Source organism: Megalobrama amblycephala, linkage group LG17, assembly GCF_018812025.1.
Source record: "Megalobrama amblycephala isolate DHTTF-2021 linkage group LG17, ASM1881202v1, whole genome shotgun sequence".
Taxonomy (NCBI): Eukaryota; Metazoa; Chordata; class Actinopteri; order Cypriniformes; family Xenocyprididae; genus Megalobrama; species Megalobrama amblycephala.
Genome location: NC_063060.1, coordinates 13,181,513 through 13,197,886, shown reverse-complemented (window position 1 = coordinate 13,197,886; position 16,374 = coordinate 13,181,513). Strand labels below are relative to the sequence as shown.

At 40.7% G+C, this 16,374-nt stretch overlaps 1 protein-coding gene across 1 annotated transcript in view; it reads right to left on the bottom strand.

The window, feature by feature from the left end:
• Positions 1 to 16,374, bottom strand: part of LOC125251122 (coiled-coil domain-containing protein 148-like) — a 209,778-nt gene that overhangs the window by 177,217 nt on the left and 16,187 nt on the right. Inside the window, exon 4 of the mRNA XM_048164058.1 lies at positions 11,985 to 12,088. Coding sequence (XP_048020015.1) covers positions 11,985 to 12,088 — 104 coding nt within the window. The remainder of the gene's footprint in view (positions 1 to 11,984; positions 12,089 to 16,374) is intronic.

Genomic DNA, 16,374 nt, shown 5'->3' with positions numbered 1-16,374 from the left:
AAATGATTTATCTTCTCATTAAATGGAATAACGAAACTTCTTTTAAAGGCTCCAAGACTTATTGGAAACTCAATAATAGACTACTGGAAATAGATAGTTTTAAACATGGGATTAAAAAAATAATACAAACCTATTGGAATCAAGCTAAGCAAACAAATTTATATTGTAAAAATTGGGAGCTTATGAAGTTTCAGATTAGACTTAGTGCAATTAAAAAAGGCAAAGAAGTTGCAAAATTAAATAAATCAAAAGAAGAGGAAATTATTAAATCTATTTGTAATATTACTGACAGGAATTCTAATTTGTTAATAGACTTGCAGGCTGAGTTAGATAAATTATATCTAATAAAGGCAAAAGGAGCATTTATTAGATCACGAAGACGCTGGCTAGAGGAAGGGGAAACTAATTCCCGATATTTTTATAATTTAGAGAAAAGGAATGGAGAGTATACATCTATTAGAAAGCTTAATATTAATGGCCATGAAACACAGGATCCTATTATTTCAAAATATATCTCAAATTTTTATGGTAAATTATATTCTAGTAATGCATGTTCTATAGACAAAATAGATAACTTTTTAAAGCCCCTAAAATATAACAGAGATAATATAGATGAAGATTTTAAAGCCCTTTGTGATAAGGAAGTATCCAGTTTAGAGATCAAAACAGCTATAAAAAAACTTAAATTAAAAAAGTCCCCAGGTAATGATGGCTTAACTGCTGAATTTTTTTGCAGAAGTATTTCAGGATGATTTAGCTGAATTTTTGTTAATGGTCTTTAAAGAGTCTATTGATCAGGGTTTTTTGCCTCCCTCTATGACACAAGGTCTAATATCACTAATTCCAAAGCCTGATAAAGACCTATTATTACTAGATAATTGGCGGCCAATCACCTTAATTAATAATGATAGCAAAATTATTGCTTCTATATTTGCTGAAAGGTTAAAATCAGGATTAGATTCTATTGTTGATGAGGTGCAGTCAGGTTTTATAAAAGGAAGACATATTTCCAATAACATTAGACTTGTATTAGATCTCATAGATTATAATGAAATTATCAATGAAAATAGTTTTATTCTGTTTGTCGATTTTTATAAGGCCTTTGATACAATCGAACATGACTTTATTTTTAAAACCCTTGAATTTTTTGGTTTTGGGGACAAATTTCAGAAAGTAATCAGAACCCTATATAACAAGATTAATAGCTCTGTAAAATTGGCATATGGAACTTCTCATAGATTTGAAATCAAAAGGGGGATTCGACAGGGCTGTCCTATTAGTCCATTACTTTTTTTGTTGGTTGCACAAATTATGGCCATCCATATTAAGAAAGATATTTTTCGTGGCATTAAAATAGAAGAGAACGAAATTAAATGCACACAATTAGCAGATGACACTAACCTTTTCTTAAGAGATTATACTGAAGTTGAAACAGCAATTAAATGCCTGCAATTATTTTCATATGTATCTGGTCTTTCCCTGAATATTAATAAATGTGAGCTTATGGCTCTAGGTTCCTGTAACTTTCCAGCAATATGCAATATTCCAGTTAAAGAAGTTGTCAAATATCTGGGTATTAAGATATCTAAAAATAAGGAAGTCAGGAATGAGTTAAATTTTACACCTATTATTCAATCATTTGAAAAGAAACTGAATTCTTGGCTGATGAGAGATATCTCTTTAACTGGCCGTGTATTACTGGTTAAAGCCGAGGGTTTATCTAGGTTGGTTTATGCTGCTCAAGTGCTAGATATAACCCCCTCATTAATTAAAATGATAGATACCAAACTTTTTAAATGTATTTGGAAGAACAAATCACACTATATTAAAAAAGAAAATATCTGTAGATCAAAAATTGATGGAGGATTAAATGTTTTGGATTTTAAGACTTCTAACACAATATTTAAAATAAAATGGCTCAAAAATTATTTAAAAAATAAGCAAAGTATATGGTATACAGTACCGAACTTTATATTTAAAAAAGTAGGTGGTATTGAGTTTATATTGAAATGTGATTTTGATATTAATAAAATACCCATTAAACTTGCAAATTTCCACAAACAAGCATTACTTTCATGGACTCTTATGTATAGTCATAATTTTTCCCCCCATAAATGTACCATTTGGAACAACAAATACATAAGGATTAGAAACAAATCAATATTTTTTGAAAATTGGTTTGAAAAGGGAATTATTTGGGTTAAACAGCTGATCAAAAAAGATGGTGTTTTATACAATTATATTGAATTTGTTCATATTCATAACTTTTTAGTTGATCCTATCCAATACTGTTTGGTTTTACAGGCAATTCCCAAGGAAATTTTGAGGCTATTAGAAGGCAGTAACAATTATTCTTTACAAACAATTGAAGAATTTACTTCTTGTATTATGTTGCAGGGTAAAGATTTCACAAGTTTTGGATGTAATAATATTTTCTTACGCTCCCTTCTTCAATCTAAAAGTATACTTGCTGTTACTACTCGCTGGAATTCTATATTTAAAAAATGTCTTGATTGGAGTAAAATTTGGATGACACCTCATAAATATTGCATCACAAATAAAGTGAAAGAAGTTTCATATAAAATTTTTCATCGGGTTTACCCAGTTAAGTCACTTGTGGTACAGCGTTTTAAGGTGAATATGGAGGATAATTGTGTTTTTTGTCAAATTTCCCCTGAGACTATTAATCACTTATTTTGGGAGTGTCCTAAGACCCAAACGTTTTGGAAAGAACTCAGTATTTACTTACAAAAAAAGACTATGATGCTTGTTAACCTTGAAGAAATTGATGTTATGCTAAAATGTTTGTCATTTGATGGTGATAGAAGTATTTTATTTATATTTGATTTAATTATTATAATTGCCGTTACTATATTCATAAAGTCAAATGGAATGAAAAAATGCCAAATTTTGAAGAATTTAAAATAGATATTAAAATATATTTAGATACAATATCCAAAAGCAAAAACCTGAAAGCAATAAAAACTATACAGTTGTTTAATAGATACAATTTCATGTAAAATGCCTGTTTTTTATTTATTTTTATTTTTTTCTTTTATGTTTCTTGACATGTTTGGTTATATGTACTCTTGTTTGTAAACTATACTCTGTTCTTGTTAATAATCAATAAAAATTTTTTTTTTAAAAATAAAAAATAAAAATAAAAAAAACATCGCTATAATCATTGATATAAACATACAGAACGTCACTTTTGAAAGTAATAAATACACGATTGTGACGATATGTGGTTTATCTGTGTTCTTCACGCCATGTCAGGTATTCATAATAGTAGATTATATTTATAATGCAATGCTAATCGAGATAGCTTTTCTCATTGTGCAGAATAGCCTAAAATGATATATTTTCTGTCTGATTTTTGATCCAAAGCCACATCACATCAAAGAAGGTTATTTAAAACAATCGACTAGTACGTTTGGAGAAAAAACATGGTTTTAATCTTATAAATTGTCGTGTTTTGATGGTGTGCTAAGCTAACATTCTAACAAGCCCAGAGATGCACCTGTTCTGAGCTATAATGTAAATTAATAATTTTTAATCGTAAAGCTCACTTTTTTTCTCTCTTTTTTCCAAGAAGGGCATTAGATACAGTTTGAAAGAAGGTGAAGTGAGAAGTTTGGTGAATGAAATGAGGGATTAAATCATCTTGAATAGAACATCAGTAATTATAATAGAGACAAAAGAAAAGAATAAGAGCCATAAGCTGGCTGGAGAGGTGTGAATGTGTTCAGGGGAGACTGAAACTGAATGGGGCTGTTAGCACCACAAACACAATATAGACAATACCCTTGAATAGATGACAATAAACATCAGTTAACATTTTAGAGTCCTTTCTAAATAAAGTCTCATGACATGGTCTTGAAAAACATGTAATAAAACTCAGAGTTTTAAACTTATCATCTTCAGATTTGAAATATAACATGGTCAGACATGTGGCTTTAGCTGCAGTGCATTTCTAGATTGCCACAAGGCCAACTTCACTTTTATTTTCATAAATATATTTCATAAAAATACATTTCTAATAACTTTTCAACATTTCAAAGCTATTTTTAACTATTTTCCTCATTGTGACAATAATTAATTATGAGTTTACCATAAACTGCAAAGTGTCTGCTTTCAAATGAGACCTTACTTATGCTTTTAGTGCAAAGGGTTCATGAACTGTATCTGTTTTAGTTTGGGTATGTCATTTTTTGGGATTTTCCAAAAGCGGGGGTGCTGGCTAACAGGTTAAAAACCAGCGAACAGTGCCACTCCCTCTCTTCTTCCTTGCTTCTGGACGACCGAACAGGTCTCCTTGGTAGGCCCCTGGCCTACAACACCCAGCCATGTGCTCATCACCCAACAGACTGGCAACAACTTCAGACGATAACCTCAAGAGTTATCCTCAACCTGCAGATCCGACGCTCCTCAGCCTAAAGGCATCTTGCAAGTATCGTACATTTTAATGCTAAACAGCGATTTAGTATTGATTAGTAAAGACTTACCTTTGCTATTGCTAAAAGAAACTGATGAGTCCTTTCCAGATTGTCTTTGACATTTCATGTAGCTCTAGTAACAGCATCTCTTCCGGTTCAACTCTATCATTACTCATTCTGACTTGCGTGTGTGTGTGTGTGTGACCCTTTATGTATGTTATGTTATGTGTTTGTTAGTTTAGTTATGTGTTTGTGAGTTAGTTAATAAAGATTGTGCACAATACACGTTTGGTTCTGACTCCGTCTGCTAATGAATTGCCTCTTAAGTGATAGATCTGGACTATGTGCTCTGAGTAGTACAGTACAATAAGAAATATTATTTTTCCATAACTTGGAAATTGACATTTCGTAGAATTAATAAACAATCAACACTGAGCGTTCACTGGACGAACAGGTTAACTGATTGCAATGTTAATTTTAATGTAGCTACGTCCAGTTAATCTGATTAACGGAGTTGCATATTCATAATTAATCATAATTAATAATCATAATGAGTTATGAATAATTATTAATATTTCCCCTTTGTGTTAATTTTCGCTACATACAGCTTAGTTCAGTTCTCATATAATGGTGTGAATGCAGGCAGATCAGTAATATTGTTTAATATCATTGTATTTTCTAGGTGCCCTGATTCCTGTTGGTTGCCTGATCCTGTAAGCTTTCCAGTCACTTCTGATTCCTGTTGGATTACACCCCTCTGGGGGTTTCCCTCATTGGCTCTCCTCAATCTGATTCCAGCCCAGCCTGCCATTCTCAGCTCTCCTCAACCCAGACTACCATTCCCTAGCTCATCATAGTCCCATCCACCACACTCTGCTAATATTTGGCTCAGTTGGTCTCCTATTTGGCTCAGTTGGTCTGTAGTCTGCTCTGTTCTAAGGCTCATGACTGTTGATTCCAGTCCAGTTTCCATTACTTTGTCCTGTATTTACTCCTCTCCCTTTATCCCCCCAGAACTGTTTATCAGTTCATCCTGCTCTCCTCCTTACCAAATGCCTACAATGAATTTTTCTGTTTCACAATTTTTTCGCTCATCTGCCATATTTATGACCATCAGTGAGGCAAAGTAGTGGTGTCAGTGATGTCAGTGATGTCAGTGATCACTGACACCACTACTTTGCCTCACTGATGGTCATAAATATGGCAAATTCATTGTAGGCATTTGGTGAATGGATGAAGAAACATTTCATTTCATAATTTCATATTGTCAAACTATAATGTATAATTTATTCTTGTCTATTTAACTTTATAACTGTTTATAGAAGCAGGACAATTTTTCAGAGAGACAGAATAAGAGGTAGATAGAATATGTTATGCCTGAACCACCAATGTTTTTTGTTAATTCTTTGCCACACTATAGTACTTCATCTACATATACAAATACATTTTCAGGGACTTCCAGTTTGGTAACGCGGTGTTAGGATGCACAGTGTCTAAGCTCCACATTATTTCATGTAATTTTTTCTAAATATACCTTATTTGTATCAATAGGTCAAATTCATTACATTCTTTTTGTATTTTATAAACAACCCACCTTTAGAACTGTGAATTAATTACAACGGATTATAATTAATTACATATACAGGTACTGGTCATGTAATTAGAATATCATCAAAAAGTTGATTTCACTAATTCCATTCAAAAAGTGAAACTTGTATATTATATTCATTCATTACACAGAGACTGATATATTTCAAATGTTTTTTTTTTTTCTTTTAATTTTGATGATTATAACTGACAACTAAGGAAAATCCCAAATTCAGTATCTCAGAAAATTAGAATATTGTGAAAAGGTTCAATATTGAAGACACCTGGTGCCAAACTCTAATCAGCTAATTAACTCAAAACACCTGCAAAGGCCTTTAAATGGTCTCTCAGTCTAGGGCTGCGTTCCAGTTCGGTTTTAGACACGCACTCGCAAACTTCCCTAAACACTTCCCCTCGGGGGAATCCCTGCCGCCATTTTGAAGTGCGTTCCACTTCGTGAAGTGGACGAGGGAAGTTTATATGGACAGACCCTCGCTCCCTCGATTTTGACCGAGGGAGCGAGTCTACTTCATATGTACACTTCAGGCAGCTCCATAACCCACAATGCAACACGATTGTGACGTCACCGCATATCGCGTTTAATTTACCCCACCACAAACAACTCTATGATATATTAATTATTTTTTAAACATTTAAAACAGACATATATACATATAGAATGCTGTATTAAACAATTGTGTAAGGGGAAAAAATAAATAATAAATCAGCTCCATTGCGGATTCCAAGTGATCAAGGGCTTAGGACGTTCCAGTTCAGCCCATACAAAGGTTCCGCCAGAAGTGGGCACTCGTGCAACGTAAGCAATGACGTACATCCGAGTCAACGAGACCGAGTGAAGTTAGCGAGGGAAGGGCATTTAAAAACCGAACTGGAACGCAGCCTAGTTCTGTAGGCTACACAATCATGGGGAAGACTGCTGACTTGACAGTTGTCCAAAAGACAACCAAAACCCATTCAAAAATGTGGGGTAGATCCACAAAGAGTGGACTGCAGCTGGAGTCAGTGCTTCAAGAACCACTACGCACAGACGTATGCAAGACATGAGTTTCAGCTGTCACATTCCTTGTGTCAAGCCACTCTTGAACAACAGACAGCGTGAGAAGCGGCTAAATGAAAGTAATTTTTGCATTTCCTTTGGAAATCAGGGTCCCAGAGTCTGGAGGAAGAGAGGAGAGGCACACAATCCACGTTACTTGAGGTCCAGTGTAAAGTTTCCACAGTCAGTGATGGTTTGGGGTGCCATGTCATCTGCTGGTGTTGGTCCACTGTGTTTTCTGAGGTCCATGGTCAACACAGCCATATACCAGGAAGTTTTAGAGCACTTCATGCTTCCTGCTGCTGACCAACTTTATGGAGATGCAGATTTCATTTTCCAACAGGACTTGGCACCTGCACACAGTGCCAAAGCTACCAGTACCTGGTTTAAGGACCATGGTATCCCTGTTCTTAATTGGCCAGCAAACTCGCCTGACCTTAACCCCATAGAAAATCTATGGGGTATTGTGAAGAGGAAGATGCGATATGCCAGACCCAACAATGCAGAAGAGCTGAAGGCCACTATCAGAGCAACCTGGGCTCTCATAACACCTGAGCAGTGCCACAGACTGATCGACTCCATGCCACGCCGCATTGCTGCAGTAATTCAGGCAAAAGGAGCCCCAACTAAGTATTGAGTGCTGTACATGCTCATACTTTTCATGTTCATACTTTTCAGTTGGCCAAGATTTCTAAAAATCCTTTCTTTGTATTGGTCTTAAGTAATATTCTAATTTTCTGAGATACTGAATTTGGGATTTTCCTTAGTTGTCAGTTATAATCATCAAAATTAAAAGAAATAAACATTTGAAATATATCTGTCTGTGTGTAATGAATGAATATAGTATACAAGTTTCACTTTTTGAATGGAATTAGTGAAATAAATCAACTTTTTGATGATATTCTAATTATATGACCAGCACCTGTATGGTTCAGGATTAGTTCTAGTTTAATAGTTAATTTAGAAAGGCTGATCTAGTTTGTCCAGCAAAGTATCAGTTTTCTTTATCGACTATTATAAAAGGAAGCAGTTTGCAAAAACGAAACGTAAAAGTGACTTGATTTGCTGAATGAGAAACAGAAACAATCGAGCATGAATATAATGCATTTGATATATGAAACTACGAATACATAGGCTATATGGCTAAATATACACAAAGAATACACATATATACAGAAGCGAAAGTAAAGACAGGAAAAGAGACAGCAGAAACTCATTGACAAAATTTTAGAGGTAGACAGAATGCCAGGTTGCCATTGCCTGATATGGACACAATGGCTAAAATTGCAAACTGAATATGACTTATTGACAACCAACAAGGTTGAGTTTCTGTTAAAACTCACAAGTGCAACTTATGAACATGGAGATAGAGCTAGCAATCTTTTAGCATCTCAGCTCAGACATCAAACTGCTTCTCAATTAACCTCACAGGTCTATGACTCCCCAAATAACCTTACTACAGATCCACTTAAAGGTCCCGTTCTTCATGATCCCATGTTTCAAACTTTAGTTAGTGTGTAATGTTGTTGTAAGAAGAAGAGCAAGAGTTGCGTTTGTAGAGTGTGTTTGTCGCCATGTCGTCGAAACGCTGTTATTTTCATCCCGCAGTCCAATCACCTTTGTTTGGCCTTCCCAGGGACACTGTACTTAGAGATCAATGGTTACAATTTATGTTTAACTCAGTTCCCGAAAATTATAATCCACATGTAAAACTATGTGCAGCCTCCCTTCCCTGTGCATCCTCCCTTCCCTCACCCACACAATTCTCATCTCTGGATGTGAATACAGCAACAGACACTTTATGTTCCACATTAACTTCTTCTCTAGATAGTATCTGTCCTCTGTCATCCAGGCCTGCACGTGCCACTCCCTCTAATCCCTGGTTATCTGATGTTCTTCATGAACATCGGACCAAACTCAGGGCTGCAGAGAGGAAGTGGCACAAATCAAAAGACCAATTTGACCTATGTAGCTATCAGTCTCTGCTCTCATCCTTTTCTGCTGAAATTCATGCTGCTAAATCCTCCTATTTCCACAACAAAATCAACAGCGCTTCAAACACACGTACACTTTTCAAAACATTCAACTCTCTCCTCTGTCCCCCTCCACCACCACCCACCTCATCCCTTACTGCTGATAATTTTGCTACATTTTTCACTGACAAAACATCTACCATCAGCAGTCAGTTCTCCGCTCCACACACACAGGAACTCAGACCAACCACACACACAGCCACACACCTCCTCTCTTCATTCTCCCCCCTCACTGAGACAGAAGTATCCAAACTTCTCCTCTCCAATCATCCTACTACCTGCCCTCTAGATCCCATCCCCACACACCTTCTACAAGCCATCGCTCCCACACTTTTACCAGCACTGACACACATCATCAACACATCTCTCCACACTGGCACTTTCCCTAACACATTCAAGCAGGCTCGGGTAACCCCACAGCTTAAGAAACCCACATTAAACACGTCTCTTGTAGACAGCTACAGACCTGTTTCTCTCCTACCATTCATAGGAAAAACACTTGAACGAGTTGTTTTCAACCAGGTGTCATCTTTCCTCTCACAGAGCAACCAATTGGATGTCAATCAATCTGGTTTCAAGAGTGGCCACTCGACTGAGACTGCACTGCTGTCGGTCACTGAATCCCTGCGGATTGCAAAGGCTGATTCCAAATCATCAGTTCTCATTCTGCTCGATCTATCTGTTGCCTTTGACACGGTGAATCATCAGATCCTCCTTTCCACCCTCTCATCACTGGGCATCACAGGTACTCCACTTCTCTGGTTTGAATCCTATCTCACAGGAAGGTCTTTCAGGGTTGCCTGGAGAGGGGAGGTATCCAAAGCTCATCAACTGACCACAGGTGTTCCTCAGGGTTCAGTTCTTGGACCCCTCCTCTTCTCCATTTACACTACATCACTTGGTCCCATCATTCAGGCACATGGTTTCTCCTACCATTGCTATGCTGATGACACACAACTCTTCCTTTCATTCCAACCAGATGATCCCACAGTAGCTGCACGAATCTCAAGCTGTCTGGCGGACATCTCGGCATGGATGAAAGAACATCATCTACAGCTCAACCTGGCTAAGACTGAGCTTCTCGTCTTCCCTGCCAATTCGACTCTAAATCACGATTTCAGCATCCAGCTAGGCACATCCTCAATTACCCCATCAAATTCGGCCAAAAATCTTGGAGTAATCCTTGATGATCAACTGACCTTCAAAGACCACATTGCAAAGACAGCTCGGTCATGCAGATTTGCACTTTACAACATCAGGAAAATCAGGCCCTTTCTAACAGAACATGCAACACAACTTCTGGTCCAGGCTCTGGTCATTTCTAGGCTTGATTACTGCAATGCTCTTCTGGCTGGACTGCCATCATGCACAATCAAGCCTCTACAAATGATTCAGAACGCAGCAGCACGTCTCGTCTTCAACGAGCCCAAAAGAGCCCACGTCACGCCTCTCTTCATCTCTCTTCACTGGCTACGACTTGCTGCTCGCATCAAATTCAAGGCGTTGACGCTTGCTTACAGATCCACCACAGGCTCAGCACCCTCCTACTTCCACTCACTCTTACGAGTCTACACTCCTACCAGAAACCTGCGCTCATTAAAGGAGCGAAGGCTTGTGGTACCATCACAGAGAGGCACAAAATCACTTTCCAGAACATTCTCATTCACTGTCCCTTGCTGGTGGAATGATCTTCCTGCCTTCGTCCGGAATGCGGAATCCCTGGCAATATTCAAAAGACAGCTGAAAACCCATCTCTTTCGTGAGCACTTAACCTCATCTTAAAAAAAAAAAAAAAAAAAAAAAAAAAAACCTTATTCCTTTCCTTTCACTTCCTCTAATCCCTCTCTATTGTATCTTAGGATAATCTGAGCACTGCCTATAACTTGTATTATGAGCACTTCTTGTCTATTTGCCTCGTCATGACGACTCGCTTGTTGTATTCCTCACTTGTAAGTCGCTTTGGATAAAAGCGTCTGCCAAATGAATAAATGTAAATGTAAATGTAATGTGCAGCACATTTTGCTGAGGACAGCTTCCTCAATCTCAATCAGTTTAATGCCGGATTCGCACAAAGATTATTCTTGAAAGATGGAGCAGAAGCTGCTGTCAAATCACAACACAGGAACTGCTGGCACAATCAGAACTCGTTACGTATTTCTGAAGGAGGGACTTCATAGAACAAGGAAGTCATCAGCCCGTTTTTATGACAGTGGAAACAGCGGTATACAGATAAGTAAATTATGTGAAAAATACTGGGTTTTTTTACACACGAAACATGAACACATGTTATATTGCACACTATAAACACAATCAAAGCTTCAAAAAACCACGAAAAACGGGACCTTTAAAAAAAAAAAAAAAATTAAAACAAGATCTCTTCTTTCAACTCTTTACAATTCAGAATCCTGCTCTGACATAGCTGTTATTCAGTGCTTCCTCTCTCAATTAGAAATATATAAGAGAAGCCCAGATATAGGAAGTTGCCTAGATGAGCCTTGCATCTTAACCCTGAAAAACAAAAAAGCTCCTGGCCCTGACGGCTTCCGTACAGAAGTTTTAAAAAAGTTTCCTACTCAGTTATCCCATTTATTATTAGAACTATACAATCATTCCCTAGATCTTAAACCAAGCTTTGATTTTTTGAAAGGCCAAAACACATAAAAAGTTTTCGGTTTTTAGTTGAAAATTTTGTTGTGTAAATGGCCCCTAACAGTGCACATTTCCCTTCCTGATCAAACCCACCTGATGAATGGGTCAGATAAGGGAGACATCCAAAACAAACAAATGTTAAAAAATGAGAAAACACATGCTAGTGTTTTTTAACAAAGATGTGAAAATACAGTTATACTGTAGAATTCACAGGTGTGCTACCTGGCTATGTTGAGTCTGTGATGTTCTTGGAGCCACACTTGTCTATGCAGTCTTAGAACACTCCTTTCCTTATTCACCTGAGCTGTATCCAATACCTTCTGCACCTGAAATAAACGTACTCGGTTACTGACGTAACCTCGGTTCCCTTAGATACGGAACAAGTGCTGCGTTGAATGTCTTATTATACATAAGATGAGATGCATATGGGGAAAACTCCTTTTTTCTCTGATTTCTGAAGCCTTTTTCAGTCACGCAGTGAAACTGCACAGCCATTGGGACTGAAATAAACAGGGACTGAAATACTGTAGTCATCCTCCCAATACCATATAGCCAAGGCGCCAGCAGGGCCTAGGATGCATATAGTGACCATAAAATGTAGTTATACCCGGACATGGTTGGGGGCGTAACAGAAAAAATATAAGCTTGTCACAGCGGTGAGGGAAAAAGGACCTGTGTCTGAAGCACAGGCACGTCCAGGTTATAAAACTTTTGGGACACACATATTTTAATCTCAAATACTATTTAGGATGGATAGTATGGACATTGGGATGCAGGGCTAGTTCAAGCATTTATTGTTAAAACTTATATTATTTATTTATTTATTTATTTTTAAGAAAATGAGGGATGGTTTCTCTAGATAAGACCCTTATTTCTCGTCTGGGATCGTGTAAAATTCTTTGAAGCTGCAATGAAACTAATTTTGACCTTCAACCGTTTGGGCTCCATTGAAGTCAAAAACCTTCATTTCTTTTCGACTGAAGAAAGAAAGACATGAACATCTTGCATGACATGGGGGTGAGTAAATTATCAGGAAATTTTAATTTGAAAGTGAACTAATCCTTTAAGGAAGTGAACAACCAAGTTGTTTCTCCCTATCGACTGCCCTACTATAGGAGTATGAGAAGCTGCTATAGCTGCGACATAGATCTTAAGGGTAGAGGGAGTACGGCCTCTATCCATTACGTCTTGAAGGAAGGACAATATCTGTGATATGTCACAAGTCAATGGATCCATGCCGCTGGCCATGCACCAGGTGGCAAAGATGGACCAGGGAGTAGAGACGTCTTTGTTGATGGAGCTCTGGCTTGTGAGATGGTGTTTAAGACATTCTCGGGGAGGCTTGCAGGCTCCCATTGAGAAACCACATGTGAAGATCCCACAGCTTGGGTCTGGGGTGCCATATCATTCCTCTCACTTGAGAGAAGAGTACCCTCTCTGATTTGTTTGACAACCAGGGGAATCAGAGTGATCCGCGGAAAGGCATACAGGAGGAGGCTGGGCCAGCGCATCCCTGGTTTTTGTGAAATATATTGGGCAATGATAATTGTCTTCTTCTGCCCTCCCGAAGACATCCCAAATTTTCTGAACTGTGTGGAAGTGGAGTGACCATTCCTCTAAGGGAAGGTTGTCCACCCCTGTGTTCAGTACGCCCTGTACGTGCACTGCTCTTAGTAAGAGCAGGTTGCGTTGGGCCCACTCGAGGATGGTTTTCGCTAGAGTGAAGAGGGGATTTGAAGAGAGCCCACTCTGGTGATTAATAAAGGACACCACCATCATATTATCTGATCTGACCAAGACGTGGTGTCCCACCAGGAGAAGAAGGAAGGCTTGGAGAGCTTGATATACCGCCATCATTTCCAGACGATTGATATGAAGCTCGTTTTTCGGGCCGTTCCAAGTGCCGAAGGCCGGACAGTTGTCGCACAGAGCTCCCCAACCCATCTTGGAGGCATCTGTGAAGACGACCTTCCTCATGTTCATCGTCCCGATTGCCATGCCCTGCTTGAACCAGCAGGGGGTCTTCCAAGGGGTCAGGGTTGCGACGCATGCCTGGTTCACCTTGAGCAAGCAGCGACCATGTCGCCAGTCTTGGGATGGGAATCGTGGCTTCAGCACATGTGAAGCAGGCCCAGCTATAGAGCTGGGAATGCTGAGCTCATTAGACCTAGCATCTTCTGAAAAGTTCTGAGTGGCAGAAAAGCCCCGGGTGTAAAGGTTTCCATGAGCTGCTGAATGGCCAGAGATCGTTCTGGTGAAACCACGGCCCTCATGCGGGTCGAGTCTAAAATTATCCCTAGGAACGAGACATGTTGGCTGGTAGATAATGAGCTCTTGGGAAAATTGACCCTGAGCCCCAAGAACTCTAAGTGGTTGAGGATGATGGATCTGTGAGAAATAAGCTCCGCCTCTGACTGGGCCAGAACGAGCCAGTCATCAAGGTAGTTCAGTATGCACACACCCATCTGTCTCAGAGGGGAGAGAGCCGCATCAATGCACTTCATAAAGGTGCGGTGAGCTAGGGACAGCCTGAACGGAAGGACTGTGTATTGATATGCCACCCCTACAAAGGCGAATCTCAAGAATTGCCTGTGATGGGGGGGTATCTGGATGTAAAAATCTTTCAGATCCAGGGTAAAGAACCAGTCTCCCGGGCGGATTTGCGGGAAGATATGCTTCAAAGTGATCATTCTGAATGAGTGCTTTATCAGGGCCCTGTTCAGATGTCTGAGATCGAGGATGGGTCTGAGACCGCCATCCTTTTTGGGAACTAGGAAGTACCTGCTGTAGAAGCCTGACTCGCTCAGTGCTGGGTGAACCACTTCTATGGCTCCTTTTGCCAGCATGGTGTTCACCTCGGAATGCAGGACGTGCACGTCCTTGCTTGCCACAGAGGTCTGGGCCACGCCGTTGAATAACGGGCCCCGTTGAGCAAATTGGAGTACATAACCTTGTTTTATTATGTTCAGCACCCAAGTTGACACTCTGGGGATGGCCTGCCAGGCCTCGGCCTGCGTGGCAAGGGGCTGGCACTGAACCTATCCAAAGTCGCTGTGAGAGACTGTGGTGCTCATATGGGGTAGAAGAGGAAATTCGTTATAACAGCGGTGCACTGCCAGGGCGTTTGAACAGGCTCTGTGCAAGCAACAAACACATTTTCACGAGCACCCGGAACTGATCGGGGTGACAGGAAAATAGAGTGAGGCATTTTGGAAGTGGTCCAGCCGCAGCTGGACTTAACCTTCTCGTCTTCCTTTCTCAGGCATCAGGCAGACTTCTGAGGCGCAGGGTCCAGTACTATCTTGAGCTGGGGTCCCTGTCACTTCGGGGGGTGACGCTTAGCAGAGCGCGAGCGCTGCCGGTGCTCAGGTCATGGCGCGGGCTGAGTGGTTGGCGGCATAGCCTTGGGTGGCTGCTGAGCTGGTTCAGGTTTGGGGTGGCTGAAAGCAGCACAGCTGGAGCGCTTATGCAGGAAGTGTCACATAGCCTGGGATGACTTCTGTGTGGCTGTGAAGCGTTCAGCAAAACCATCAACAGCAGGACCAAAAAGACCAGTGGTGGTGACAGTCATGGTCTTGGCTGAGTCGTGGTCTTAGTGGCACGCAGGGCCAGGTCTGTGGCACTGAGCAGCTCTTTGAAGGTGGCTGAGTCATGACCAGCCTCATCCAAAGCCCGCAGGAGCTTAGCCTGGTACAACTGGAGCCGGCCGATAAGTACGCCTGTCCAGCAAGGGCAGACGTAGTGCCCTCATAACCTTTCTACTTGGCGCCATCAACGGAAGTGAGCGTGAGAGGCAGGAGGATGTAGGTGGGCTGAGTATGGGGCATGCCGCGACTTCGTGAGCTCATTGTGGACCTCAGGGAAGAAGGGCGCTGCCTGCTGAGGGGGCGCGTGATGGAACTCAGGCAGGAACCACTCGTCTAAGCGGCTGCGTGTCAGTTCGTGAGGTGCAGACCACACCAGACCGAGCTGTTCGACGACCTTTGACAGCACTCGGGTGACAGTCAATGGACGTCCTGGCATCAATTGGCTCCAAAGACAGCAAGGGAGCAGGGTCGTGAAGCGAGCCCGACCACTCCTCGGCATCCGAGGCTGCTATGGACATGCTGTCATCCAGCGGCTCTTTATCAGATCTCCCGAACGAGACCAGGTTGCTCGCAATGGCAGAGGGGCGCTGGTCAGGGTGGGAGAAACGGATGGGTTAAACCTCTCTTTGTGGAGAGAGTGAGGTACGTGGGACTTGAGCTGACCGCTGACCAGGCTGCTTGGGAGCGGCGTGGGAACAGAGCTGCTTGAGAGCAGCAGGCTGATCTGGCTGCTTTGAAGCGGCCGGTTGATCAGCACTGCACGACAGCGGCGATCTGGCAGAGCGGCGAGAGAGCTGCAGGCTGCTAGAGAACGGCGAGCAGAGGAGAGGCGAGCTGATTAAACTGCTGCAGAGCGGCGAGCTGATCAGCGGCGAATTCCAGCTGCATGCAGTTGAAGGCGGCTTCAAGTCTTGTAGTCTCAGCGAAGAGATGATAACAGCGTCACTGAAGGAGAATGAATCAATTTGCCATGGTGAGACGGGCACTTGCCCGATACCCTGCCCCGCCCTCTGCCGCGCTGTCAT